At 51.0% G+C, this 26,179-nt stretch overlaps 1 protein-coding gene across 6 annotated transcripts in view; it reads left to right on the forward strand.

Moving 5' to 3' along the window:
* Window positions 1-26,179, forward strand: part of LOC142585591 (protein FAM107B) — a 189,018-nt gene that overhangs the window by 144,896 nt on the left and 17,943 nt on the right. Inside the window, exon 1 of one of the 6 annotated variants that reach the window (XM_075696469.1) lies at window positions 1,202-1,330. The exons of the other annotated variants lie outside the window; for them this stretch is intronic. Within the exon in view, the coding sequence (XP_075552584.1) occupies window positions 1,315-1,330 (16 nt within the window). The 5' untranslated portion in view covers window positions 1,202-1,314. Of the gene's footprint in view, window positions 1-1,201; window positions 1,331-26,179 lie in introns of those variants that run through there. 6 annotated transcript variants of the gene reach the window in all.

Here is a 26,179-nt window from a genome sequence, read left to right on the forward strand (position 1 = left end):
CCGCGCAGGGCCCCGCAGGGAGGATGTAAAGCTAATTACGCGTAAAACGCTCTGGCGCAGAAACAATGTCGTTCGGCATGTAGGAGACGCGGTTCGCTACACGCCAGTGCGCTATGCGGGCTCACAAAACGAGGAAGTGGTCGGGAAGTGGTTGAGGATGTCAAGTCAGCGTCCAGGTATATATATATATATATATATATATATATATATATATATATATATATATATATATATATATATATATATATATATATATATATACATACGCGTCCGGAAAGAGAGGCGCCGAATTGTACAGAGCAGAATTATAGATATAACGTAGTCTATATATATGTAGTCTATATAACTTAGTATGACACTGGTTGCGATTTGCAAAAATTCTATTCTCCAATTCTAAATGTCTATAGGTGTATACTCACGTCTATATAGCTATGGGCTTTTTACGGCTGGCCGGTTTTAGTCCATATTCCGCTAATCCTTATAAGCTCGTATTTCCATGGACTGCGTATGGTCTGTTCTAAAAGCCTGTGGTGCTGCATACGTAATGAAATGTTGTCTATTCTAAGTTTGCAAAGCTTGCGCGTATTATGCCTATAGCCTACCACGTGACTATGCATCTGTCGCGATCTATATCCGCTACGACGAAGGCTCCCTGCATTCGCTTATACTCGTTCAAGCCACCCTCCCCTCTTTCTCGTTGCGAATGTGCACAACGGTACCACGTATGCATCGAGCGGCGCATATAGCGACATTGAACGAGCCCGGTTTCCTGTAATGCGGGAAATGCGATCCTAAACGAGACGCGGTTCACTTAACTCGTGCACTGTGCGCGGCTCGCCGTTATGCTTTTCGTACAACGCAATGACGCGACGCTCTGCAGGACACGCGTTGCGAGTGTGACTGTACGTGACGGCACGCGTGCGATGTTGTTGCCGTTGCGCTGCAAGGGACGTCGCTCAAGGGACAGGATCAAAAAAAGGAAGAGAAAGAAAGGCGCATCCTGCGACAGTTGGGGCGGCCGTCTGTTTGCGCGCGGGTGATCACCCGCAGCTGTTGTTGGCGCCGAAAGGGCAGCGCATCACGTAGCTGAAAACGAGGTGGGCGCAAGTGGGTGGAAGAGGCCGAAGGGTGTGGGGAGGGGGGCGTGAGGTTATTTCGCAGTGAACTTGGCGGCTGTGGGCCTGCTACGACGGCGAGCGTCGATCGGAGCACTTCGTCGGCCGCCTGTCACACGCGTCCGTCCTGCCATAAAGCCGCGCCGTCGCGTCGCGAGGTGCGTCAGAACAGCGGCGCTATTGATCTCCACCCTTCGTTATGCGGGCATCTCGCAGTGAGTGTGCGCTTTTGTTTGTTTTTTTTTCGACGTTTGTTGTCGCGGTTCGACCGCGTGAGATTCTTACGTGACCGGCCGCTGGGCCGGCTCTGCTACAAAGGGTTTCTTCACAGAGGGCACGCCTCGTATACGGACGACGACGTGACCCTTATTTCGGCCCCCCTCTCGCCGAAAATTTAATTTCGAACATCTTACTTAAAAGAGATCTTTAAGTTCTTCTGTCTTCTTTTTGTTCGGGCAGACAAGAGGGACAGCGAATGCTGAAAGCTATTTTGCAAAAGCCAGGCGTGAGGTTATTAGGTGGGCGAGTAGGTACGTGTCCATGGTGATGAATATGCATACCGCACTTTCATTTTTATCGCGCTGCATCCATTACCGCTTTGCAAGCACGATCTTCTTCTTTTTTTTTCCTTAAGGAACTGAAGGTCGAACTTTGGGGTCTTCAAAAGTGCTTTCTGATGCCACGTTCCTTTAATCTAGCTCTTCGTGGGCACGTATGGGCAAATTAATCGTCGAATATGATGAATGGATTATTGTGACTAGATGTATCCAATCTCCTTCTTTCTCATTCTTTGAGCACGTTTCGAAAAAGAAAAATGCGTTCCCGTCCGGCCTGTAAAAGATTACACTCCAGAGCTCCCGCGGCCGTAACCTCTACTGCCTCTTATCACCTTCGTCGCGAATATTCTTACCCGTTATCCGTCCGAATTGGACAGAGAGCGAGAAAAAAATCCATTGATTAAATGCAAAGATTTCTACCGGAGTGCATGTAGCCGCGTAGTACGTGCTATATGCTTTGATTGGTGAAATGTATCGTGGAAAGGAAGGCCCTAGGAGGCGGCGGGCGTGTGGTTAGGAATATATACGAAAGATGCACAGTGTTTCCTGTCATCGCATTTTTACAACGATGGCGGCTATGCAGGCTCTTTCGTGACCGAAGTTGCTGCTTGAATGTCGAACGTAATCGGTTACACTCGCATTATAAAACTGAAGTCCCCAGTGCCTCCGCAAAGGGCAAATTTTACATACCTTCCACAGTGCCGGAGAACTTTCCTTCTTGCCTCGACTTTGATTGGAATAGCGAATTCGTTTGTGACACATCGCGTTCAAGTATGCAGTCTATAATGACTGTAGTGCGATTGCACAGTTTATGCGACGCGGATATATAACACACGATGAGCGGGAGACATTCATTTTATTGATGCAAATGAGGCACTTTCCATATGTGTTCTAAGCGTCATGCATTTAATTAAAGGTAACTTATAGCACACGTTGCTTCTGCATAGGTTTTGATGAATTTTGCGCGATTGATTTGTGACGCGTAAGGCGCGAGAAATATGTAATATACGCTGCTCACCAGCATTCCTGATTTCCCCAGTTGACACTGTATATATGTTGGTTCAACTTGTGTACCTTAATTCCGGCAAAACGCAACGATCCTGGACACACGCAAGCGAGCGAACTGAGAACAGATCTGGGCAAACAAAAACAACCAGCGACCCCGCCGTAGGTTTTTTACCGCCGGAATGTTCCTTGTTAGCTGCGGGAGGCAAAACGACAAACTACGTGACCGAGGTAACTCGCAGCGTAGGCGATAGGGGCACCCTTCCTTTCTTTCTTTTTTCCAAAGTTATCCACTTGTTCCTCCTCCCTCTCTGCTCCCTTCCTTCCGGTGAGGAGCGCCGGCATGTGACATCTCGTCAGCGCCTGAAACTTTTGTCGTTTATTGCGAACTAGAAATTTTGTATCTTCGTTCGGCAGTTCCCCATTGGACGTTCAACGACTGGCGCACCCTCTTTTTCTTTTCGCTTCCCTTGGGTCATCACTATGGTTTCGGAATCTGTTTCGTTCGTTCCCCCCGCATTTTTTTCTTGAAAGCGAAAAAGCTTCTCTCGGTGGGGCTCTCTCAGCTCGCTGATAGCTTGCAGTTTCCCGCGGCAGGCTGAAAGGATATAATCCGCGCGGCGTGCCTACGGTCAATCGAGGGACTCTTATGCCTTTGATTCCAAGTTTGACGACGACCCGCCGGTCTTCATTTCGCCGGCCGGATACGTGTAGCCGTCGTTTCTCCTGTACGCAATGTTCGGAAACGGCCCACTTCTTCGCGTTCTCGAATGGGAAAAAAAAGATAGTAAGGAAATGCAAAAAATCCCTCCCCGTAGCGTGGATTTGAATGGTTAAGCTTTCAGCAAAGAAACATGTGTGTCCATCGTCGTCCGCGGCTGGTGTAAGTAAAGAGTTAAATGCCGTGGCGTGCTCCGCCTCAATCGTGGCACGTGGGACACACACGGCGGTGGCGTGCGCGCTTGTGGTGTGTGTGTGTACACCGACGTATCTATCCTATGCGGTGTTGTGTACAAGCGCGAGCTCGCGCTTTCGTGCGCACCACCGGCAGTCAGGCAGAGTCTGGCTTCCTGGTTCCCACGGCGTCGTTCTGTGCCGCCCCCTGTACCCCCCTTCCCGCCTTTCTCACCACTCCTCACTGCATACAACAGCGTACGCGGTGTGGTCTTGTTCACTTCTTTTTCTTCCTTCGGATAGAAAGAAAATGGCATAGAGAAGGCGGCCAAGGATGAAGAGAAATGCTTCCAGAATCGCTTTCGTTTCTCCCGGTGGTTTCGCATTTTTAGAGCGAGGCGGCGGTCCGGCTGCGGCGCTGTCCGCTTCCTCGATTGTTTCTTCCTTCTTATATTTACTTTCTTGCGTTTTTTTTTTCCTTCGCCGCGACGTATACGGTACACTCAGCCCGCGCCGTGCGGTCCGACTCTCCGCTCCGTCATCGGGTCAGAGAAACAATTCCGCGGTGCGAGCAGAGCCCGCGCTTTCGGTTTCACTTCGACGTTTCCTTTCTTCTCTTCTTTCATTCTTCCTTCATCATTCTTGTAAGTGCACTCACTGGGCTCCTAGGAGGTTTCGGGTGTTCATCGCCTTTAACTCTACGGCGTTGTGTCCTGGATTGTTAACTGCGCCATTTTGAAAGATAAGGTAATCCGAGTAAAGTGCTTCGTTGTTGGCGCCGTGTGTGCTCGAATGTCTTGCATCGAATTTGCGAATCCCCCCAAATTTGATTATTGGCTCGTCATATGTGTGTCGGATGCTGCTATACATGCACACTTACAGAAAAGAATCGTACATTAAAATACCGTGCGTGCAACGTAATAGTTCAGCGCAAACCCGCAAGGTGGAGAGAAGTAACTAATAAAGGGAAAATCAGACATCCACCCAACCGTGGCAATTGCTACAGTGGAAACCCATATGGGTTCCTTGAAAGAAAAGCCTCGCAGTTGAAGATAAGAGGACGGAAAGGCGGTGGTTCCGGGTTCGGGTCCCGGACCAGGACGAATGTTTCTTCAACTGCGGGGCTTTTCTTTCAAGGAACCCGTATGGGTTTTCATTGTATAGCAATTGTTACGGTAGGGTGGATGTCTAACTTTCCCCTTTATTAACCGTGCGTATGTTCATGCTGTGCATGACGACGTGAAAAATAACATTTCTGAGGCGGCATAGCTTTATGTGACAATTAGGCAATTAAAAAAAATAAATCGGCTTTCTCCTCCTCCTCCGAACCGGCGGGTCACATTCACCGATTGAGGCCGTTTTTGTTGTACAGCCCCGATCGCTCACCCTTAGGACGTGCGCGCCGCGGGGTCGAGGTGGAGTCGGCAGGTACGACTGCGTCTTGGTCCTTCTCGTCTCAGTGGGTCAGCCATGCGTCAACTGTTGCGACCGAGATCTGGCCTATTGGGCGAGCGAGAGCGTAAGGCAGGGCGCGTAATGGCGTGCGCCATTAAACTTCCTGATTTGGCGTGTTTGTTTGTGTGTTTGTCTGTGCACGCGTGTTATACTCTGTTCCCCTATAAGTGCATCGGGCGTGGTCGCGGCCGCGATCGGCAATGTGTCGTACCAGCCACCGCGACGTGCGTCTGTAGATTGTTAAACTCGAAAATCGAGAACTTGCATTCGTTCTCTTTTAAATGTCGCATTCTGTGTTTCCGCAAATCTGTGTCTGCATTTGTGCTGACTTCGCCGCTGTTGAAGCGCGTTCTTTGATAACGCCGGGAGCTGCGAGAAATCTTCCGACACTTCGCGGCCGAAGCCTCCGGAATATGGTATACGTATTAGGAAGTGCACTGCTTTTACATCTCGCGACTATAAGTTCAGTATGCATGTACCTTGAAGTTGAACTTGTAGACGGCGAAGTAGTTAGATTCATCTCGGTTTTAGCGTTCTTAAAGGGGTCCGCTGGACGATGCAAGATTCTGAAAGTTCTGAGAACGAGGCAGGGCGACGTAACTTCGAATCGCGACACTCGTTGTGTTTTCACCGCGCACAATTGTGGCTGACGCAAAGTGTAAAGAACCCGACAGGTATTCGCTAACAGCAGTGTGTGCGTGTAGTCCTTGCCTTGCTGTCGTTCGATTTTTTTTCTTTATCTTTAACTTGTGCGCAGGCTTATCGCGCTAATTGCGATGTGGCCACACTCTGTTGCCACATTCCAACAACTGTACCACGCTGTTTATCAGCACCGCCTCTCGCAACCGTTGCTCGGCGCTTTCAAAGTCAGCGCAGTAAGCACCGAGTAGACCGCTAACCGTGTCGCTGCCGCTGTGGCCGAACTGAAAGGAAAGGTATGGGTGGGAAGCGGGGGAATGGATGGGGGGAGGGGATGGAGGGGCTACAACGCTTTCTGCGTGAAGCGTTGGCGCGAGGAGAAAGAAAAAAAATAAAGTTGGGAGAGAGAGTATAGCGAATGCGAGAGGAGTTCGGTCACAGGCCACCGAGGCCGGCCCAGCGGAACTGCTCCCTGCTGCACGCGTCCGCGGCACTGCCTGTGGCTGCCGTGGTGACATAGTTTCGCTTTGCTGACGCGACCATCGACACTGCCGCAGGGGACCGAAGGCAGCGCCGGAGGGTGAGCCCCCTTGCTTGGGGAGGGTATGTGTTGTGCTTGGGGAGGGTATGTAGCCACATGGAGGTAGAAGAGGGGTGGGGGAATGAACCCCTTTCCTCTTCTGCCGCGGTCGCTGGCCCGCAGTGGAGGTTGTGAAGAAAGAAGGGGGGGGGGGGGGCGTGGTTCACCGAACCAGCCAGCCGGGCCAAGCCGCCGTCGGCGCCGGTCGAAGTGGCGCGCGGCGGCACTCGAATCCAATTCGGTGACGCGACACGCCACCCCGTTGGTGCCGGCGGCACTGCGAGCCAGCGTCTGTGTGTGTGTCAGTGCTCGTGCGGGGGGGCAGCAACCCCCCCCCCCTGCTACCGTGTTGTTGCTGCTGCTGCTGCTGGGAAGCATGAGCGCGCCCATGATGGGATAAGCGGGAAGCGATTACCGCTGGCTGCCGCCGCCGCCACAGCCTCGTACCGAACCGCTTCTCGACCCGAGTGGCTGCGGTGTGCCACCCTGCGTACCCCTGCGGGGCTCCTCGTGGACGAACTGGCCTGGGAAGAAGCGAAGCACCGTTTCACGAGGTTTGTGGTGATAGTTTTGATCGGCGACTGCGGCCGGCGAAGCGTGCTTTTTTCGGAACCGCCGAGGTCGTCGCTTCTCGGCTACATGCTGGCATTTCTCGCTTGGTCGTTTCGCCGCCGGCGAGCTTCGTCGTCGTGCGGTGCCGCTATCATGCATCGGTGGGAAATCGAGTCGGCGCTCGCAGACTGCGGTCGGAATGCAGTGCTGGAAATTGGACAGGCAGATGATATACACTCGTGTAATCGCGCAGTTTAGTCGCTTGGGTGGTGGGACTCGTTAGGAGAGCGAATTTGATGATATCATGGCTCGAGAGGGGTGCCCTCTATCACGTATATAGTGATAGTGTGAGCTCCAGAAATATGCGGGACGCGCTTCTGCGACCTATGGGCGCTAGCGCGCCAACTAGTAGAAACCCAGGAGCCGAAATGGCGACCCAGTCTCAAACGTTGCTGGTATTTTCATGCTCGGTCACCACAGGCCTCCGACGTCCTTCCAGGTTATGTACGCGGAAACACTTTGACGCACCTACCCCGTATACGTCGGCGCGCACGTGCGGTGGATTTGTACTCCAAGGGACTCTCGTGCAAACCTAGACTCCTTCGAATAAACGAAGTTACTGTAAAGGACCCAAATGGAGGCGTGCTGACCTTTGCGATACAAGTATACTCTAGCGCAAACGTCTTTAGGAGTGTCCGCATGTGTCAGGGGCAATAACTTTTCAGATCATCATCAACAACTCGGGCGGAACAGCGGGGCCAGATCTCTTGGCTTCTAATTGCGCGCGACTTTACCGCTGTGTACGAAAGCTTTCATTCATTGAGCCCTCATTCCGACTTGAATGGCGCAAACATCCATCCTCTTTCAACTTTTTCTCTCACCCAAAGATACTGGGACCGTCGCCACACCCGCCTCTGGCACAAAAAGTGATTCGTGCACTAGTACACTGCTTGAAATGCACCGGCTTATGAGATCGCTTGTAGTGTCCCTGTGTGTCATCCCACGTGCATCAGTGCTCACTTTTTCCCTCTTTTCCTCTTGCTATTCCCCCTTTCCCTCACCGTTAGTGTAGGGTAGCCAACCGGACGCTCGTCTGGTTGATATCCCTGTCTTTCCCGTCCTTGCTCTCTCTCTCTCTCTCTTGCTCAATGCGCGAACGCCTCAGAGCGTGTATAGTTTAACGCGGCCACGAACACATCGCTATAGTTGCCGTTGTGTTCTCTTAAAGATTGCCTGCTGGGAAAGGTATATACGTTCTACTTAGCTCGACTGCTCCACGTCCCGAAGATACAAGGTAAAATTAAGCCAAAATAACGGTTGCATTGAGGCGCCGAATGAGTTTGGGCCACAAGCACTCTCGTCACACCTGCGAGCGACAGAAGCGGTCTTGAGAGCAAAGTTTGCGTCAAAAATCCCGCGATTTCGTTTTGAGTCAGGTATAGTAATGCTTAAATGTCTAATTGACCTGGCATTGCGTTAAAAGAGTCTGCAAGCTCACGGCTTGTAGTGCGTAGCTCTATTGGCCTCGAGCTCCACCACTGGAAAAGCTGGCGCCACCGTCGGCGTGACGTGCTAGGAGGGATCACGTGGGCATAGCGGCCGCGTCGGCTGCTTCGGGCGCGCCGAAGCGAGCTGAAAACGAGTTTAAATTCCCTCGTACGCTGCGGTCCTCATTTAGTGGCGAGATTTTCCCGCTTCGAGTGTCCTTTACAACGCTTGAAAGCACTACAATAGGTAGTGGCTGCCTTTGAAGGCGCACAACATGGTAGGCTACTGCTCGGTGCCGCAATGCCGGACGCACGCGACGGAGCACGGTGTCAGCCTTATTCACACGTAGCCGCAGGACAAGAAGCTGTATGAAGCTTGGCTCGCGAAACATAAAACCGGCAAACAGTCATCGGCTACAACTCGGGTATGCAGCAAGCACAGACGCGAGGAAGATTTCGGCTACGGCGCCCGGTCTGCGATGTTCTGAAAACGCGCACTGAGACGCTCGCCCGAGTCCGCTGCCCGACTAATGTCATGACGGTTTGGTCTATGAATTTGTCGATGCTATAGATACTGGCAAGTTCAGTGGAGTGGAAAGGCAGCGGTAAGAAGCACACTTAAAGAAAGCATGGCATATGGTCATGTTTGTGTTATGAATTAATGCACTGGATTACAAAAAAGGAGCAGCGGGGAATTGCACGCTGAGAACACCGATAAACATACAGTGCGACGCAACTCGAGAAATAGTATTGAAAGGTCAAAGAATTTAGTAGAAAAAAAAGATTGAATCGTCGCGACGGCACATCACAGTCCCCGTAGGCGTCGAAGTCTCTACAATGAAATTATTTTTGAACAGCTCTGATAGCGCCCACGCAACAATGGTTGCTTGTATACTGTCAAATGCTCATATTCTGCGGCCTAAAGCTCATGGCACGGTGCGAAAACGCGCGCGCGGAGAAAGCGAAACAGTGCGCGGACAAGCATGCAGACGCGCAGTCGGTCGCTGCGAATCTGCGCGATCGCTGCATTGAGGCTTCATTCTATTACGCTCCATTTAGTTATACAAACACTATAAGAACATATTTCAGATAGTTTGCTCTCAGCATTTACCTACCTTTCACGTAAGAAGCCGGTTCGGGAGACTCCATCGCGGCGACTGCGCGCAGTGGCGTTCACTGTACGTATTCGGTAAAGAGATAGCGTCTGTAAACGATTGTGTGCTTTCAGTTTGCCCAACATTATTATTTAGACAGTAAGAAACTTCTCTCGTTTCGAAAGTACTTACAGAAATGTCCGGGAGAGCTCGCGCGTGATGTTTTCAGTGAGCGCTGACAGCAAAACCCATGAGGAGCGCGCCACGTGATCCCTCATACTACGCCAGCGAGGCGCTTCCGATAGATGGCGACTCCGTAACTCCTCGCCGCCAATACATAGCTGCATTCCGCCCTCGTACGTCGAAAACCCGCCAGCGCTGGTATTGCCGCACATGGCGTTCCGCAATTACGTGCACCCGCCTGTTTCAGAGCGCGCGCACGCTCAGATAATAGGTAACGTGACACACCCTCATCTGTCACATTGTGTACAAGTCAACCTTCTTGACCCGCCATCGAGAGCGTACGGCCATGCAAGGTGTATATACGCCCGCTTATTTCTCGAAAATTGTGGAAACCGATTTTGCGCCGCGATTAGGCCCCTCGGCGAGTGTGTGTGTGTGTGTGTGTGTGTGTGTGTGTGTGTGTGTGTGTGTGTGTGTGTGTGTGTGTGTGTGTGTGTGTGTGTGTGTGTGTGTGTGCGTGCGTGCGTGCGTGCGTGCGTGCGTGCGTGCGTGCGTGCGTGCGTGCGTGCGTGCGTGTGGAGATCGAGTTTCACAAAGCGGAGCGTTCCACTTCCTGCACACGGGGCAGCTGTATTAAAAGGAGCGGGCGCTCGCTCGCAAAACCGTAAAGCAATCGAAAGCGTATACCGCTAGATCGGTAATGGCCGGAACCGTTAGCTCTGTTTTCGTTCTGTTTTCTTTCTTTTTCTGCGGTCTCCTGTCATGCGTTTTAGTGTCACTATAGCGCTCGCTGGCATATTGCGTATATACGCGAGCGAGCTGCGCGGGCTGATCTGGTCGCCGGACTGTTTGAACTCGTTTCGCTTGTTTGCTTGTTTCGCAACACCTGCCTGACTTTCGTATACGCAAACCGGTACATCCGAATTTCGCGCCCTTTCGCTCCTTTTCTCAGTTATTTCTTTCTTTCTGTTTGTCCGTCGCTTTAAACGCGCTTTCATCTGATGGCCGCCTGCATTGGCTGCACGGTTCGTACAATGGAAACGGCCCGTATCACGGCCGTTGTAAAGGCGGCGTAAAATTGCGTGTCGCGCGCCCAGGGTGGACAAATAACGAGAGTGGAAAATGTAATTTGCCACGAATTTCCACGAACGGGGTCAGCCTGCAAAGCGAGCGCCGTGTCTCTAGGCTGAATGCGCGTGGTTCTGCTCTGTTAAGTGGTCTTGTGTTTGCTTCAGCATATTGACGTTCGAAATTCACAAGGGGCGATATTTGTGGCCATGCAGCACAGACGTTTGAAAATGAACTGATGCACGTTTTCTAAATGGTTATTTGTGTGCGTTACTGTAATTACACTGCTGTCTAATGCGATTCCGGTGGCTGCCTTTTTGTGAGGGCGCCCCGCGGACCTTATTCTCGTGTGCTACCTTTGAAGTAATGTACTCTGTTGGGTGTGGCATACTAAAGATCAACGGTTGCTTACATGCATGTAATTTCTGGTACAGTCGACACAGTAGACAGAGGAGTGCGACGTTGTTGGAAGCCTGCGAGTCTTGCGAATGTCACCTCGATCAGTGTGTACACAGAGCACTCGAGCCTTGCAGCGCTAACCTGTGGAGCTAAAACGTGGAGAGGTTGTTAAACATAAAAGGGAAGCTGAGGAGCACGCAACGATTGACGCAACGGACAGGTTGAGAGACAGAGAGGCAGCAGTATACAGACCGGTACACGCGATGAGGGAGGGCTCAGTGAAATTGTTTAAGTAGGGGTATTGCGCAGAACAAGTGATCAACAGGTTTATGACGACAGGCTGGGTATGCGTGCCAAGGCAATACGACTGCATGCATGCAGTCGAGAGAGCTGCCTGCTGCTGTCGCCGCCGCCGCATGGAAGCGCGGTGCTCGGCATATATCGCGCGACCGAGAGGTCTGCTTTCAGAGCGCGCACATTTCTTTCTCTATGTGACGCGCGCCTTAGCGCAGCTGGAGTCTTATATAGCTCGCTCAGTATACGTGAAGCATGCACGGCTGAGAGATTAAGTGGCTGCAAAAAAAAAAAAAAAAAAAGCGTCGCGCACGCGTGCATACGCAAGCACGCGCAGGTGTTCACTTAACTGGCGGAGCAGCATGCAGCGCGCTGAACGTTGAAGGTGCATGGGGGGAAAGTCTCCGCTGTGGTGACGGGACTTGTAGTTCCGCGGTCACGGTCCCGTAACCGCGCGGGTGCCTACGTGTGTCGCGGTGCCCGAGCTGACCCGCAGCAGGCGCGCCCCGCCGCTTGTGCTTCCGAGTTCCCGCTATATAGGCGCTGCCGCGAAGAAAATGCTATACAGCAGCCGCTTCTGATTTCGTGCCCAACGCTGCAGCTTTTCGCTTCGCTTCTGCATTGCGGAGCGCTCGTGCGGGGGTGCAGGATGTAACGGCCTTCTTTGTATTGCTCCGACATAGCCAGAAGAAGCGCCCCTTTTCAATTTAGTATATCACTGTTGGCCGAATTCGCGACATTTATCTTCAAGCTCATGGATGTATGTAGGCGTTTCTTACGCACTATAGTGCTAGGCATTAAGCATGACCTCGTAGCTCATTTGCATAGTTTCGCATGTCGTGCACCATCATGTTTTGATCCGTCGTCCTCATAATTTTCCGCTTTAATTCCGTCGTCTAGTGGACTTAGCGCATCGCCATGTCTATTATCGGACGCTTTCGGAGTTATCGGACGCTATTTTTTTTTTCACTTCGTACAAGAAAGCCGAAGCAAAGACCGCGCTCTGCGCATGCGCCGCTCCGTCGACGCTGTTTCTTGGGTGCGCACTAGTGTATGCAATCAACTTATTGCATGCGTGTACAGAAGGCCGTGTCAAGTACGGCTTGTCGCGCTGGTATCTTTTGTGCCTGACACCGTTCCATTTGCGAACAGAGGGATTTCGGATGCAGCATGAACGAGACCATGGGCAGAGTGAGATTCAACACCGATAGATTCTGTCTCATATCTTTGCAGTCTTCCTGCTGCCAAGAAGTAGCATCCCAACCAGAGACTTTCCTGCTGGGCATCTGGCGAGTTTCATTCAAGGAAACGTTTCTGTATATATGTCGCATTTAACCTGAACGCGCGTTGCGCCCCTGCTAACTGCCGAATCACTTCTATTGGGACAAACAAGGAGTATATGCAGGGTGCCGACGGTTTATAGTTATCTTTTTTAACAAACTGCGCTGTAGGACATCGATGCAAAGAAGGAAAGAAGTGACCAACGAGCGCAGGCTCGCCGTAGGTAATAGACTCTCAGTATAGGCTGACACTTGAATACGTAGGCATCGAAACCTAGAACTGCGTTCGGGCTAACTGCGGCGCAGATCTGTTTTGGGTCGCGTGTCTCGGTCATCTATTGTTGCCTGAGCAAAATGCAACATTTCTTTTTTCTTCTCTCTCTTTCTTTTTGCCTGCGTAACCATTTAAAGTAGTTGGCAAGGTCGTCACGAGCAGCTGGCGGCCGGCTATGCACGTGAGTCAACGCACGCCGTATTCTCACGTATTCTCACCCACTCTCGGTCATGGTTGCGCAGTTTGCTATAGTGCGCGCGGCTCGTCATCGCGGTTACACGCAAGTGACGAGGCTGCTTTTAAACGGCGCGTTTGCAACGCGTGTCCGTCCGAAGCTGCAGTTTTCCGCAGCTCCTGCACGCGAGAAGAATAAAGGAAGTGATTCGGAACGAGACGCTCGACAATGAGAAACGTGGCTTCTCACCCTCTGCATTGAATGAGACGGCGACTGCCGCGCACGCCTGTGACGTAACAGTGCAGCTCGGGCTCGTGTGCTGGCGTATGTTGCGCTATGGTTTTGAAAGGACGCGTATAGTCTAGACCGTCTATACCGCGCACGCGGCGTGGAAGTTTCGCACGGCTCACGTCCAAGGGGGGAAGGGGAGGGGGGACAATGCAAAGCCTTGTAGCGAGAGAGATCATCACGGACGTGTTTATAGCTGCCACGCGATGGCGTTGATGATGGCGCCGGAGAGAACGGTCCTGTCACGAGCGCTCGCGAATGAGTGTTGCCGCCATCGCGCACATATAGTGTAATGCTGAATTCGTGCGCTCGTTGCGAACGTCTGGCGGGAGCTTGTCGCGTCTCTCTGCCCCTTGTATACGTACATGGTCGTTTGCCTGCATTGTTTTTTCCCGTGTTGAGGTAGCAGCTGTATTATGTACGTCGGGATAATTGAGACGGAGGCGCGCGCTCTTGGGGAGTGCGCGAAGTGCTCAAAAGTGTCTCATTCCTGGTATATATAGTTCGAGCTGAGCGGTGGTATATACTCTTGAGCTGTGTCTTCGCTTATCACACGTATACATGCGCGCGTATAGAAGTGTGGCGCGCCGTGTTGATGTTCATCTTTTCGTGTCTTCGTTGGGTTATTGGTTGGGTTAATTATCGACGCTGAAAACAAAAGTATAGGAAGGCGCCCCCCCCCCTACCCCCCTTTGTAATGGCAGGCGTTGTTACGGGAACAGGTACATGCCGCCGCTTGACGATGAGAGAAAAAGAGGTGCTTTCGGAGTATGGGCGGCACCAAATCGCAGCGAAATCGCTGGCCGACAGGGCGACCCGAGATCGTTCTCATTGTTTAGGCTTTTCTTTTATATTTGTCTTCCTCTGTACCTGACTTCAGCGTCGCAATAACTGCGACTTGGACACCAGTCACGTATTCCCGAAACGTATTCATGAAGTACATTCCAGCCGTGTCCAACGCTGTACACTGTATATCTTATTTTTTTTCTGTATGTATATCTATACGCCTTACAGAAATTAGAGCCCGCGATGTTTGTCTGTCGCCGTGTCGTACGTGATATAATTCGTACCGAGCGCAGCCGCTATCTTCCTGCCGAGAGGGGCTCGCAGTAGAGGAAAGGTGGCCCCGCCGCACACCCTCTCGCAAATTGTGTGTTTACACAAAACTGCCTGTGACTTCTAACTGTAGATGTGGTGCGGTTACTCTGTAACGTCTGTAGCTTTCTATCGAGGCAAGTTATCAACTGTGTCCATAATAAACAATTCGTTCGTTCAGTTGAATGACGCCAGTCGTACTCTTACTGTTCCATTTGACGTTGCCTGGTAAACTCAAAAGTGCACAATTTCTTTGGTTAATTCTTTCTGATGCTGGGGATCTACCCACTTCACAGCTACTAAACACCAATTAAAAGTACTTACCGCAGCTTTCATGCATGTATTCATAGAGCGTTCAGCGATAAAACGCCAACTCTCTGTCATGACAATGCTACATGTTTGCTAATTCCAAGCGCTTACTATACAACTCCCCACATTCCTTTAAAACTGCATGAGCGAAACAGGTTTAGTTATAACTGAAGCACCAGTACTGCGGAGCATGTATGCAGAATGGTGTTGAGAGGGAAACGTAGTTGGACTGAACGCAGCTGAAATGAAGGTGCGTGCGTGCGTGCGTGCGTGCGTGCGTGCGTGCGTGCGTGCGTACGTGCGTGCGTGCGTGCGTGCGTGCGTGCGTGTCAGCGCTTCTCATGGCAAGCGAAACCAGCTCTGGTTGCCCATATAGGAAGATTTAAGGACTTTCGGGCATTCGCAGCGAACACCTCGGCTGCAGCGAAAAAGTTGCACCGGATATAGTGGAGCATTTAGAGGGACACTGAAGAGATAAGTAATTTGAGCTGTATTACTAACTTGCCCTTCTACAGTACCGAAAAAAGCCAATCTTACCTTGATAAGAGGCTTGAGAAGCCAGAAAAGACTTGAGAAAGACCTTGTGGCAATGGCTTCTTGAAACTCCCGCGCCATCTGGCTGTGATGTTATATATTTTGACGGTGTCTGCCCAGGCTTAGCTAAGTTTTTTTATCGGTAATGATCGACTGCATTGCATTCTGGAATAACGAGAAAAGGAACTGAGCAAGTTTCAGGACCTTTTACTGAGTCACAACCGCTAAAATGCGAGGAAATACAATGAAATCCGTGATGTCACGCTGACGTACAGATGCTTGGGTTAGGGCGCAAAAGAAAGAACTTTTGACTTTCATTTCGTCTTCTAGTAATCAACCTATTACCGCAAAATACACAAACATGCAGTGTTGAAAGAACACAAGTCCAAACTGATTTGCGTTTTCACTTGATAGTGCCCTTTAAAAGTTAGAAGTCAACGCATCATATACAGGAGCATGGGTTGGGTACATATCGCCAGATGAGTACTGAGCTTGGGTATAGTGAATCGCATGAAAATACCTCGGTTTACGGCGAAGTACTTGTATCAGATGTAGTGAAACGTTTGCAGTGACGGAGGTGAGATTTCAGGTAGTTAGGCTCCTATATACATCACTTCTGAAAAGTGCGAAAGCTCGGTTATATTACAGCTTCGCAGTCTTTGATGTACGAGTTGCTCGGATTTGCATAAGTCCGTCAAGTTATTTTTGTTTTCTTTTTATTTTATTTTCTTAATGCACATGGCTTGACTGTATGCACAACTGTTACGACGGTATCCCACCGTGTGTCAAGCACGTGTATAGCTTTTCCGCGGTGCAGTCCCTCCCTCCGCGGCTCACGCTCGCGCTTCCGCAGATGCCGACGCCATCGCCACCGCGGGTTTCGCGAATGCGTGGCGCGAAGAAGCGAGGCCCTCTTCCTGTCGCGCACTGCCGCCTGGCGCGCGGTGATAATCGGGTGCAAGCTACCGGCGTTGCGCTGTCGACGGTGCCGCTCCTCGAGGCCCTTCTGTGGGCTGTACGCCGGCTTTCCCCTGCGTCGGCTGCGATAACGGGACCGCGCGGCCGCTTCCGGCCCGGCAAGACTACGCGGCTGTCACGTGGGGTCTTCTCCCGCACGTGGAGGCCGGCAACGGTCGTGCTAGAGCTCGCGTGTATTCCGAATTAATAACGGGCGTCGCAGCACTGCCGCGCGAGCTCTTTGAAGTCTATAGCCCGTTGCTTTGTCGTGTGTCTATACGGTGTGTACGAGGAGTCCACGTTGCTTCGCTCGAACGTTTCACTTTGCGTGCAGTTCGCCGCTTATGTTACAGTTCCTCTTGTGTAAACTCGGTGGCAATCGAGCGTTTGACGAAAAAAAGAAAAAAAAACTCCTCTGGTCAGGTAAAAGCATGATTGAAGGTTTGGGTAAGTTATCAAAGTCGTAGCAGAACGCTTCTGACGTTTCGGGTTTCACCTGCAGTCCGAAAGGTCGAAAGCTTTCTCTTTTTATTTATCTTTCTTTTTTTTTTCGTTTTGACTTGATGAGTGACTCAAGCTTTCAATCATGGAGAGCGATATGACCGCTATTCCGGCCATTTTGCCAAGCAGGTCGAACGAGGCGTCAACCCACCGCTTGTATATATGCTGGCTGATACAACACGCCCCGACAAGCTCCTTTGGCCCGATCCGCTAGCGATTATGCGTGAAGCTGGCGAACTCAATTTCCTCCACGCAAGCCGACTCGAGCTCGCGCGCTCGCACGGCGCTCAAAAAGATTTCGCAGCAAGATCGTATGAGGTGCTGAGCATTAAATGTACGCGCGCTCAACACGCATGCTTGCATAAACGCCGCGTGCCATTAAATGTATACGAATGTTGCGGATATGTTAGTGGCCTAACGGCGTCATGTCATAGTCATACTAAACTTCGAAGTAGAATGGCCGAAGCACCACTCCCTAATCCTATATAGTGCTGGTTCTGGTCCCCCGTGTTATGCCTCTCCTCCTTAACAGCATTCACAATTTAAGGTACATCCTTTGGCTCCGTTGTTTTCGAGTGAAGGTGGATTTTGAAGTTGTGGCTGCTACGCATGAAGGGCCTGAAGTCGCGGTTCTCTATATATACGTGGCTTCTAATGGAAACGCGTCATCCGTGTAGCCTTGTGCCAGCGCGTAATGCGATGTTTTTCCTGAGCCGGTATGCGAGACGATTTTGCGTGGTCCGTGCATCTGCCGTTCACAGACTATATCAACAGGCTGATGCCAGTGTCCTCATTAACTTGTCACTCTCTGTGCTGTAATGAAACATTCCTTCGCGTCAAATCGCGAGGCTGCAGGCTCGTTCTGTTTTTGCTCGCGCTGTCCGAGTAAACAAAATCCGGCCGCAGCCGCAGCGTTGTAATAGCATTTGACATCGCCCGTCTGCGTCTGTTACCCCGGAGGCAGTGCCTGGAATTAAAACATCCATCTGTCTTCAGCAGCGTCGCTTGATTGACGTTCTAGGTTACGTTCGTAAATAGAACGAAGGGAATGTTTGCCGACTGTAGATTCCGCGAATGCCTGATACTTTATACCACTTCGTTGCGAGTGTTTTCTGTTGAATGCACGTGTTGAATGTGCTACATGTGGAGGTCACACGCGTGTTGAATAAGGCTTTTGGATCATTTGTTGAGAACGTTATAGCGATTGCGTTTTCTAAGCGCACGCTCCTCTGGACACTTGTCTGTTCAGAATTGTTGACTGTAAGATGCACTGAGCGTTGCGCTGTTTAGTCGTTTCTCTCTCGCGTCGCTGTCTGTATGTGTATCGGGTCGCGCTCTAACGTGCAGAGGTAACTAATTGACTTGACTAATTTATTCTTATTTATTCTATTTATTTGCAGGTACTGTTGGCAGATTGGGCCGTTACAGGGGTGGGGTACATATATGGCACAGAACCCATCATTGCTTGCATAAAGCAGCAGTGTATAGCTAATACCTGGAATTAGAAATCACGACGTTCCGTTATACATAACTGTTATACAATATCCGACACAACAACTGTCATGTCAAACATAAAGCACCGATGTATAGCGGAAAAATGTCTCACGGCACCACATTCTGCAACTTACATGATGCACGTTACATCACATACATCACAAAATTATGCATCACAATACTACATTCTACAACTTACGCGAGAAATGTTAGTTCGTGAGGATTCACTTAGAAAATATTTTGTAACGTTGCTTTCAAAATGTTCTACAGTTTGAGAATCATATATAGCGTCCGGTAAATCATTCCAGTCTTTTATGGTTCTAGGAAAAAAAAAGAGTATTGCATGTGTTCACAGGAGATTGAGAGACTAGAAAGTTTCTGCGGTGCTCACTTCGTAAGCTCCGGACTTGTAAGCTCCGGACTCGCGGAATTAGGTACTGCGCTGCATCAAAGTTAAATATATTTTGAGATACCAAAAAAAAATTTTAATCTGCTATGCGAGGGTTTTCCAAGAGGCGGGGGGGGGGGGAGGTGTTAAATTGCAGCATCTTCCAGAGTAAGGACAGGAAGCGCAATTGATCGAGCCCGCGGAATTTGGAAAGAAAATTCAGTCAAGCTAAAGCGAAAACGCACAGTCATATACAGTTCAAGAGCTTTCGAGCAATGGCACGATCGATACATCACGGACGCGCGCAGTTTGTTTAGGCCGGTCGTGCGTTTGCCGCCGTTCATTTGCGGGCTCCTCTTCGTTCGTTGTAGCGTCTTTCGAGCGCACGCGCTGCATGCGTAGCTCTGAAGCCGCTTCGCGGCATATCGGCGTGCGTGCGGGCCTCTCGCAACAAAGTCCACCGCGGCGTCTCACTCGTGCACCGAGGTTCGCGACCCTGCGTGCCTCCGTTGCATTGTCGACTGAAATTGCGTGCCTGATGCACGCACGTGCGTGCTGTGCATGCATCACCCGGTCCTTCGGAGACATTTCGCTCTGTTTGGAACGGCCCCGCTGCCGACCGTCATTGTGTGTGTGTGTGTCCCGTTGCAAATGCTTGCCGACAGGCGTATAGAGGGCGCTGGGGCTGCGGTGCGGGTAATTAGAGAGCTCACTAGGGTGGACCGTTTTTTTTTTTTTTTCGCGAAGAGCTGCATTATGGTGCGTTACAGTCGCAGCGTTCGCGCGCCAGTCACCGAAGGTAAGCTCTGAAACCGGCGTTACAATGCAGGGCATCTTGTGGCAGTATAGAGTCCAGCCGTAACCCTCGAGGCCAGCTGTTACATTACTCGGCTCCGCGCGAAAATAAACGCAGTAAACGACCGGGAAGCGGACCCGTTGTGCGGAGCATCACACGCTGGCAGCCATGTATGAATGCTGAACGTCGCGGTGACTGTAAGAGCGGCAAACGCAACGCATTTCATCTGGCCTCGAAGTAGCTCGGCACTAACGGCACCATTCTTCCCCAAAACTATGTGGCGCCTTTTAATAACTTCTTATCCCCCCCCCCCCCCCATCCACTTGAAAACGCGACTTTCTACAGTACGAAGATTCATGCAGCCTAACTTGTGCAATGCCGCGACCACTGAGTCCGGTCGGTACGTACGCCACCGACTTGGGTACACGCCACTGCTTACGATCATTGACTTGCCGGTGGAAAATGAAAGCGAGGTATTCGCAACGGTTCCACTGACAGACTCTTTGTCGAAGGATTTTATTTGTGCAACGCGGTTAACCGTTTGACACTCGCTTTCAGGAGGCTCTGCGATTTCTTTAGATGAGCGATTAACCTACCCTACTTTCTTTCTGTCTTTCCAACTTAACTGCACAGCCGTTATTCTAAAGGCGTGTTTACTCTCTCTCTCTCTCTCTCTCTCTCTCTCTCTCTCATTGTGGTGCTTTAGTCCTGCGAGCGGACGGTTACATAAGGAGCCGCCGTTTCGACGCCGTAGCTTTCGGGGTCACAGCCGGGGCAGCCGCAGGTAGCAGCCGCTATTGAAAACGGGTCGGCATCCTGACGATGCACGCTGCGGCATCCAGCGGGAGCCTTGTCGGCCGCGCCGCTGACGGGGCAGTATGCATTGTGTCTTGCGCTTGCCGGCCGTCAGCCATAGCGGTTCCCCAGGTATACGAGGGGCCGAAGGGGAGGAAGGGGGGGCTGCAGTACGGCAGTACTCGTGAGCAGAGATTCTCCTTCGGCCCCCTTCCGCCGTTGCAGGCGAAGAATTTCTGCCTGGTGCCCCCGCTGACTCATCGACCTTCCCACGCAAGACTGCCCCCCACCCCCCACCCCACGCGTGACAGCCGAAGGACGCCAAGGAAGCCGCCGCCGCCGCCACAACACGGCTTCTCTCCCTTTCTTTTCTTGCTCGGGAGTCGGGAGGATTTACCACCACGCCGTCTGTGTGCGCGTGTGTATGTCTCTCTCCGTAGACGTCCTTCGTGTGGGAGGCCCTTAAATAACGTGAGAGTGGGCCCGCTCACACAGGCGGTCAGAGGCGCCGGTTGTGGCTATGCCCTGAGCATTCGGAGACCAGCAGAATGGGAGCCTTGAAAGACGGTCTCGTGCTCTTTGTTTTGGGCTTCTCTTAGCCGCCGAGGTGTTAGTTACGAGTGTAGTCCGTTTCCTCAGCACGGCGTCGCGCAATCCGCAGTACAGCGGCAGCTGCAGTTAAAAGCCACAGTATTTGTCATTTCGCGTTGTCTTAAATCTCGTTTAATCTGCTGCCGCGCACGGCTGCCACGCATTTGCGTGGGAATATATTCTGATTCAGTGTTGGATTTCTCCTTTTCAGCCTTATAAGTATATGTTTCGGTTACGCCCGTAACGTCGTATACATCATTTCGAGCTTGATGTAGAATGTGTTCCACTACTCTGCTAAATAGTCTTCATGTTTCTTTTTTTTTTTTACCTATTTTTTCAAGCATATGACGGCTCGTACTTCAGATTGTCTGCTAGTTCCAAACTGAATTTATAAATAAGTTCTTAGCTACAGAGCGACACTGTTGGCAGATGAACAGCGTCGCATTGGTGGTATTTTGCGGCTTGCCATTGTCTTTCCTGCCTGCTATATTTAGAGGGCTGTTGGAGGGGGTGAAACCGGAAGTGTTGCCGAGCTTCTGTTTGTAAACAACGATTGGGTCTGCAGCACACTTTCGCCTGTAGTAGTCGATGTGGCGGCTGCCTTGCGTATAGAGCATCCGAAACTGCTGTCTGCCTGCTGGAATGCTGGAGGTTTTTCCTTTTTTTTTTTTTTTCGCTATGGAACCTGGTATGCAAGAAGCGTAGGTAACCAAACAAAACTCAAACGTCAGGGTTAAGAAAGAAATGTAAGGAAATAGAGACGCTTCACGGTGGTGAAAATCTCTAAAATGAGTAGAATTGGTTTACCAGTTCGCTTAGGCGCATGAATAGAATCCTGCCTTTGCGCGTTATGTCAACTTCGATATGGATTAAAGCGACATTCCTTGTTCAATGACTCATTTCAAGTTTCCGTCTTCCTTTGAACTTCTGTCTTGTTTGGATGAACTTTTATAGGCGCATCTGTGACTCCAATTGGGCGCGTCTGTGACTTTTGGTACGTGCTTCCGTGGCGTCTGTCCCCGTCTCAGGCTTCTGAAAGTAATTTCTGGTCCGAAATCGCAGCGCTCACGGCGCTGGAAACCGCCGTCCTATAACGAGCGCGCTCAGGCTTGCTGCAATACCGTTCGACACCTCCGACGGCGCTTAGTCGCTTTTTTTTTTTCTTCTTATTCGAACGCTACTGTCGTGTGTGTCTCTTCTCTCTGCTCACTTTCAAACGCCATGTGCGCGGGCGCTCTTCCCGGGGGTCGCTCGCGGCCCAATTTCTTTGGCGGCTTCATTCTGTCGGGTCCACTTTAACTGACCGGCCCGGGGGTGCGCTTTCCGTGCTTGGAGACGCCATTACGGGAGGCGCGCGCTGCTTCTGTCATCGTCCGCGCTCGCGCGCGCGCGCCGTTGTCCTCCTCGCAGAAACCTACGTGTTCTCGCTCTTCTTTTTTTTTTCCTTCCGGACCGTCACCACTCGTCCTCCCCTCTCTGTAATGAAAGCACGGGCGCGCGCGCTCGGTGCCTGTGCCTTGCGCTGGCTACTTTCTTCGCCGCTTGGAAAGATGTGGGCCCCTATTTGGAAGGTCTAAATGGTTTAGCCTCCATTCCCCATGTAAGGCTTCCCCCCCCCCTCTCCTCCCCTACCCTCACCTGACGCCCGCGTCGTTGCGGTGCTTCTTCGGTATACGGGCGCCGCCGCCAGACGGCGACGGCCTGCAATTTGGCGGCTCCGCTCTTCCGCGAGCTTCCTTTCTCGTCACTTCGTTTATCGCGGTTGTCGCATTCCTTCCGCTTTGAGGCTGGCGGGTCTGAGCGACTAGTGCACCCAGAGTCCCTTCCCGCGCTGACCCGCCTGAGTTGCTCCCACATTCACTGTTGGAACGCGTCTGTATAGCCTTAAGTTGTTACGTGCCCATCAGTGTGAAATCTTTTAAGATCGTATATTAGTACAGTCTCTCTCGAATGTTGAGCGTCGGAAGTTTCAAGCTACATGCTTATTGGGTGTGCTGGCGTCATCAGGCAGGTGCCCGTCTCCGAGTGATTCTATAGCGTTCTCCTAAGCGCTGCCGTTCCAGCTCTTTCCTTGTAGCCCGGATATTCCTTACTCATATTCGTTTCCCCAATCAGTGACCTCTTGTGCTCCCTTTGTGAATAAATGATAATATTATTAGAACATGTTATGTTAGTCAGTGGCCAAACGTCTTCTTTTTACATGACAAGCTAGCGGCGTCCCTCAAGGACCAGCAATAGAACCACTCTATATATATATTTATTAATGACGTTCTTTCCGCTATTCGGAATTATTCATTCCCTCAATATGCTGATGACATCAATATCTTTAAGGAAATTCATACTGTCGATGACTGTCGCATCCTGCAGTCTGTTTTGTTTTCCTAAATGGTGCAAAGGTAATATCCTCGCCTTGAATGCTGCTAAGACTATAAAGTCGTGACTTTCCCATGCAAGACAGCAAGCACTCCTTTTTCTTATTCTGTTGATTCTGTACCATTATGTGATGTCTGTGAGATCAATGATCACGGTGTATATAGTTTGATACAACTTCGCACTTTTCAGCTCGCACTAAACGCGTTGCAGTGCGCGGGGTATGCGCTCTCTTAGGTCTGTTCGCAGACTGTGATGGAATTCAATAGGCCCACACATTTCCTCAAGTTGTATACACAACGATCTGTCTTCCTCAACTCGAATACGCGTCGGTCGTCTAGAATGGCATTTCTAGATCCAACAGTGACATATAAATGGGATCTAGAAAGCGTTTCTAAGCATATATGATCGCCGCCTTCCGAACGCGGACACTGGACCTTGTTCTAGCACTGTCGAAGTTACTCTCATTGCCCTTACTTCGTTATCGAAGTAATCACGCTGACCTTCTGTTTCTTTTCAAACCTCTTCGCGGTATCCTCACCTGCCCTGGCGAACTCCTCAGTTGTATCATGTTTCGTATTCCGCGCAAGGTCACCAGAGAACATACACCTTTCCATGTTCCTGCCTGTCGTCACCAACGCTCAGCCGTCCGCAGAATACCGGAGTCGTTATATATGACGCTTATTTTCATGATGTCGATATTTTCGGTAACTCGCCGTCATTGTGCTTTTCCGAGCTCTGTGTTGTTGTGTCATAGTTTCACACATTGTTCAACTGTCCTTCTCTTCCTTTTTCTTTTGTATTCACCTTGCGCCTTGTTGTACGTGCACTCTTCTTTTGAATATTTTTTTTTATCTAATGTATCCGTGCGCCCCCACTCGGATCTCGTGGTTGTCCCCGAGCCCTGTAAGTAAATTATTGAATAAATGAATTATTGTTATTTAAATTGTAGTTATCATTGTTTCTCTATACAATGACTCCACAACCGTATTTGCAGTGAAAATGTATCTACGCCGTTTCCTTCATATCCGTGCCTGTGGCTTCGTTTCTTGCTCACCGTGGATGGTCGGTACTGGTGAATTTCGTGAAGGCGTGATTCCCATACAGCTCCGACTTGCGATAGTGGCGAGAAAGATCATGTAGTTAAAGAAAAAAACAATGGTACGCCCCGTCGTACCCGTTTTTATAAGTGCGTGCGAACTTAGTCGTGGAAACCTTCCCCGCTCAAGCGGCGGAAGCTTCGCCATTTTCCGTTCACACGTTCTGGCGCGCGCGCGCCGTTGCACGGAACTAGGAAGCAGCGCAATAGTTTCGCATGTAGGTGTGTGTGTGTATCAACACGTGTATCCCACCGATCACGCCGCCGCAGAGGCAGGTCGCACCTATAAAGCAAGGGGGGTGGGGGCTCGTTCTTCGGAGGGGAGTGCGAGAGCCGAAAGAATTCGCGTCGCTACGACGAAATAAGCGGGAACGTCGACGCTCCGAAATGAGACGCCGCCGGCTATCATAGAAGCTCGCAGCTGCTGCGCGATTTTGATTTCTGATTCTGCGTGTGTTTTCGCTCTGTCTGTTTTTTTTTTCCCTAAGAAAACGCTCCTGTTAGTCGCTGTATTGCCACTAATCACCATGTGTTCCTAGACGGCCAGCGTAAATGCCGTAATTTAGCTTTTCCCGAGACAGCGAGAGTTGAATGGAGCGCTCGCCGGGTTCCTCTTTTCCTTTCTTTCTTTTTTTTTTTCTCTCACTTTTTCCCCCCTCTCGTTCTGACGACTTGCCGCCTGCCTACAGTGTATACGCGCACAGGGCACTCATTTTCTATCGCGAATTCCCGCTTTGTGCCCGACCAACGCGTGTTCTTAGCTTTCGTATAGCGGCGATGTGGGATGACGGTGGAGAACTTGTTGCGAAAACTAGGAAGCGCGACAGAGAGAAAGTGCGATCAAGAGGGGGTCTTTAAAGTGTAGCGAGGCGTTTTGGGTCGCACCTGAAGAAACGCCGGTGTTGCACGCCTTGGAAAGGCATTATCTTGGGTGTGTGCTTTGGCGGTGCCGGATTAAACAAGTCCGTTCGTATACTCCAGAGGTTGCCGAAACACTTACCTGAGGGAACAAGAGCTTAGAGCCATCCAAATGGGTCAGCCGTTCAAACGGCACACACGTAGTGGTTATAGGTTTCTTAGTTGTGCGGCGGCTTGCTTTGGATTTTGCGTACAAGGTTAGCCGAGTAGATAATGCGAGATAGTGTGCGAGTCACCGCGACGAGCGAAAGCGCACGCGTGCTGCGTGTCGAGGAATTTTTTTTTCTGGCTATATGCTTGCGAATCCTAGTCGGCGACAATCTCACTACAGGTAGCCGACTACGCGTGCCGCAGTGAACAGCGCGGCTCCAATTTACATACGCTCTCGTTTCTCGTGCATGAATGTGCATTGCGAACGAGCGTAGGCTTCGCCTCACTGACTCCGTGCAATACAGTGAAATTTACGGCCGCGTCATCCGATCGAGATTCAGAATCGGTAGAGCTCGTCGATTGGCCGACTCTAGCAGACTTCGTCGGGTTTATGCAAACGTACACCTTATTGGAAAGATTGTGGGAGGGGCCGGTGTGATGAACAAGGAAGTCAACGAGGGTCAAGTCTTTAAGAAAGGAGGGTGTTGGGAAGGGAGAAAACGGGCCACAAAGGCCTCCCTGTCGTTTCTGCGAGCGCCGCAGCAGGCTGGGAAAACGCCTGACGACAGCGCCTTCGGCGACATCTCCGGGCGGCTTGCGTCGCAAACGCACGTGATGCGTGAACGGAGCACAAGGGCAGCGGCGACGAGCTGTCGCAGTCTTTTTTTCGCTTCTCTTTTTTTGTCAGCCCTCGCGAAGTCGGGGGGTCTCCGTTATTCACCGTTAGCAGCCGTTCGTCGTCGTCAGGCGCGAACTCCCTTGGTCGCAGAGGCGACCGTACCCTTTGTCACGCGCCGAACGGACACCCTCTCCCTAACCCCTTTCCCCTTCTTTACTGAGACA

The sequence above is a fragment of the Dermacentor variabilis genome, chromosome 6, assembly GCF_050947875.1.
Source record: "Dermacentor variabilis isolate Ectoservices chromosome 6, ASM5094787v1, whole genome shotgun sequence".
In the NCBI taxonomy this organism is placed as follows: Eukaryota; Metazoa; Arthropoda; class Arachnida; order Ixodida; family Ixodidae; genus Dermacentor; species Dermacentor variabilis.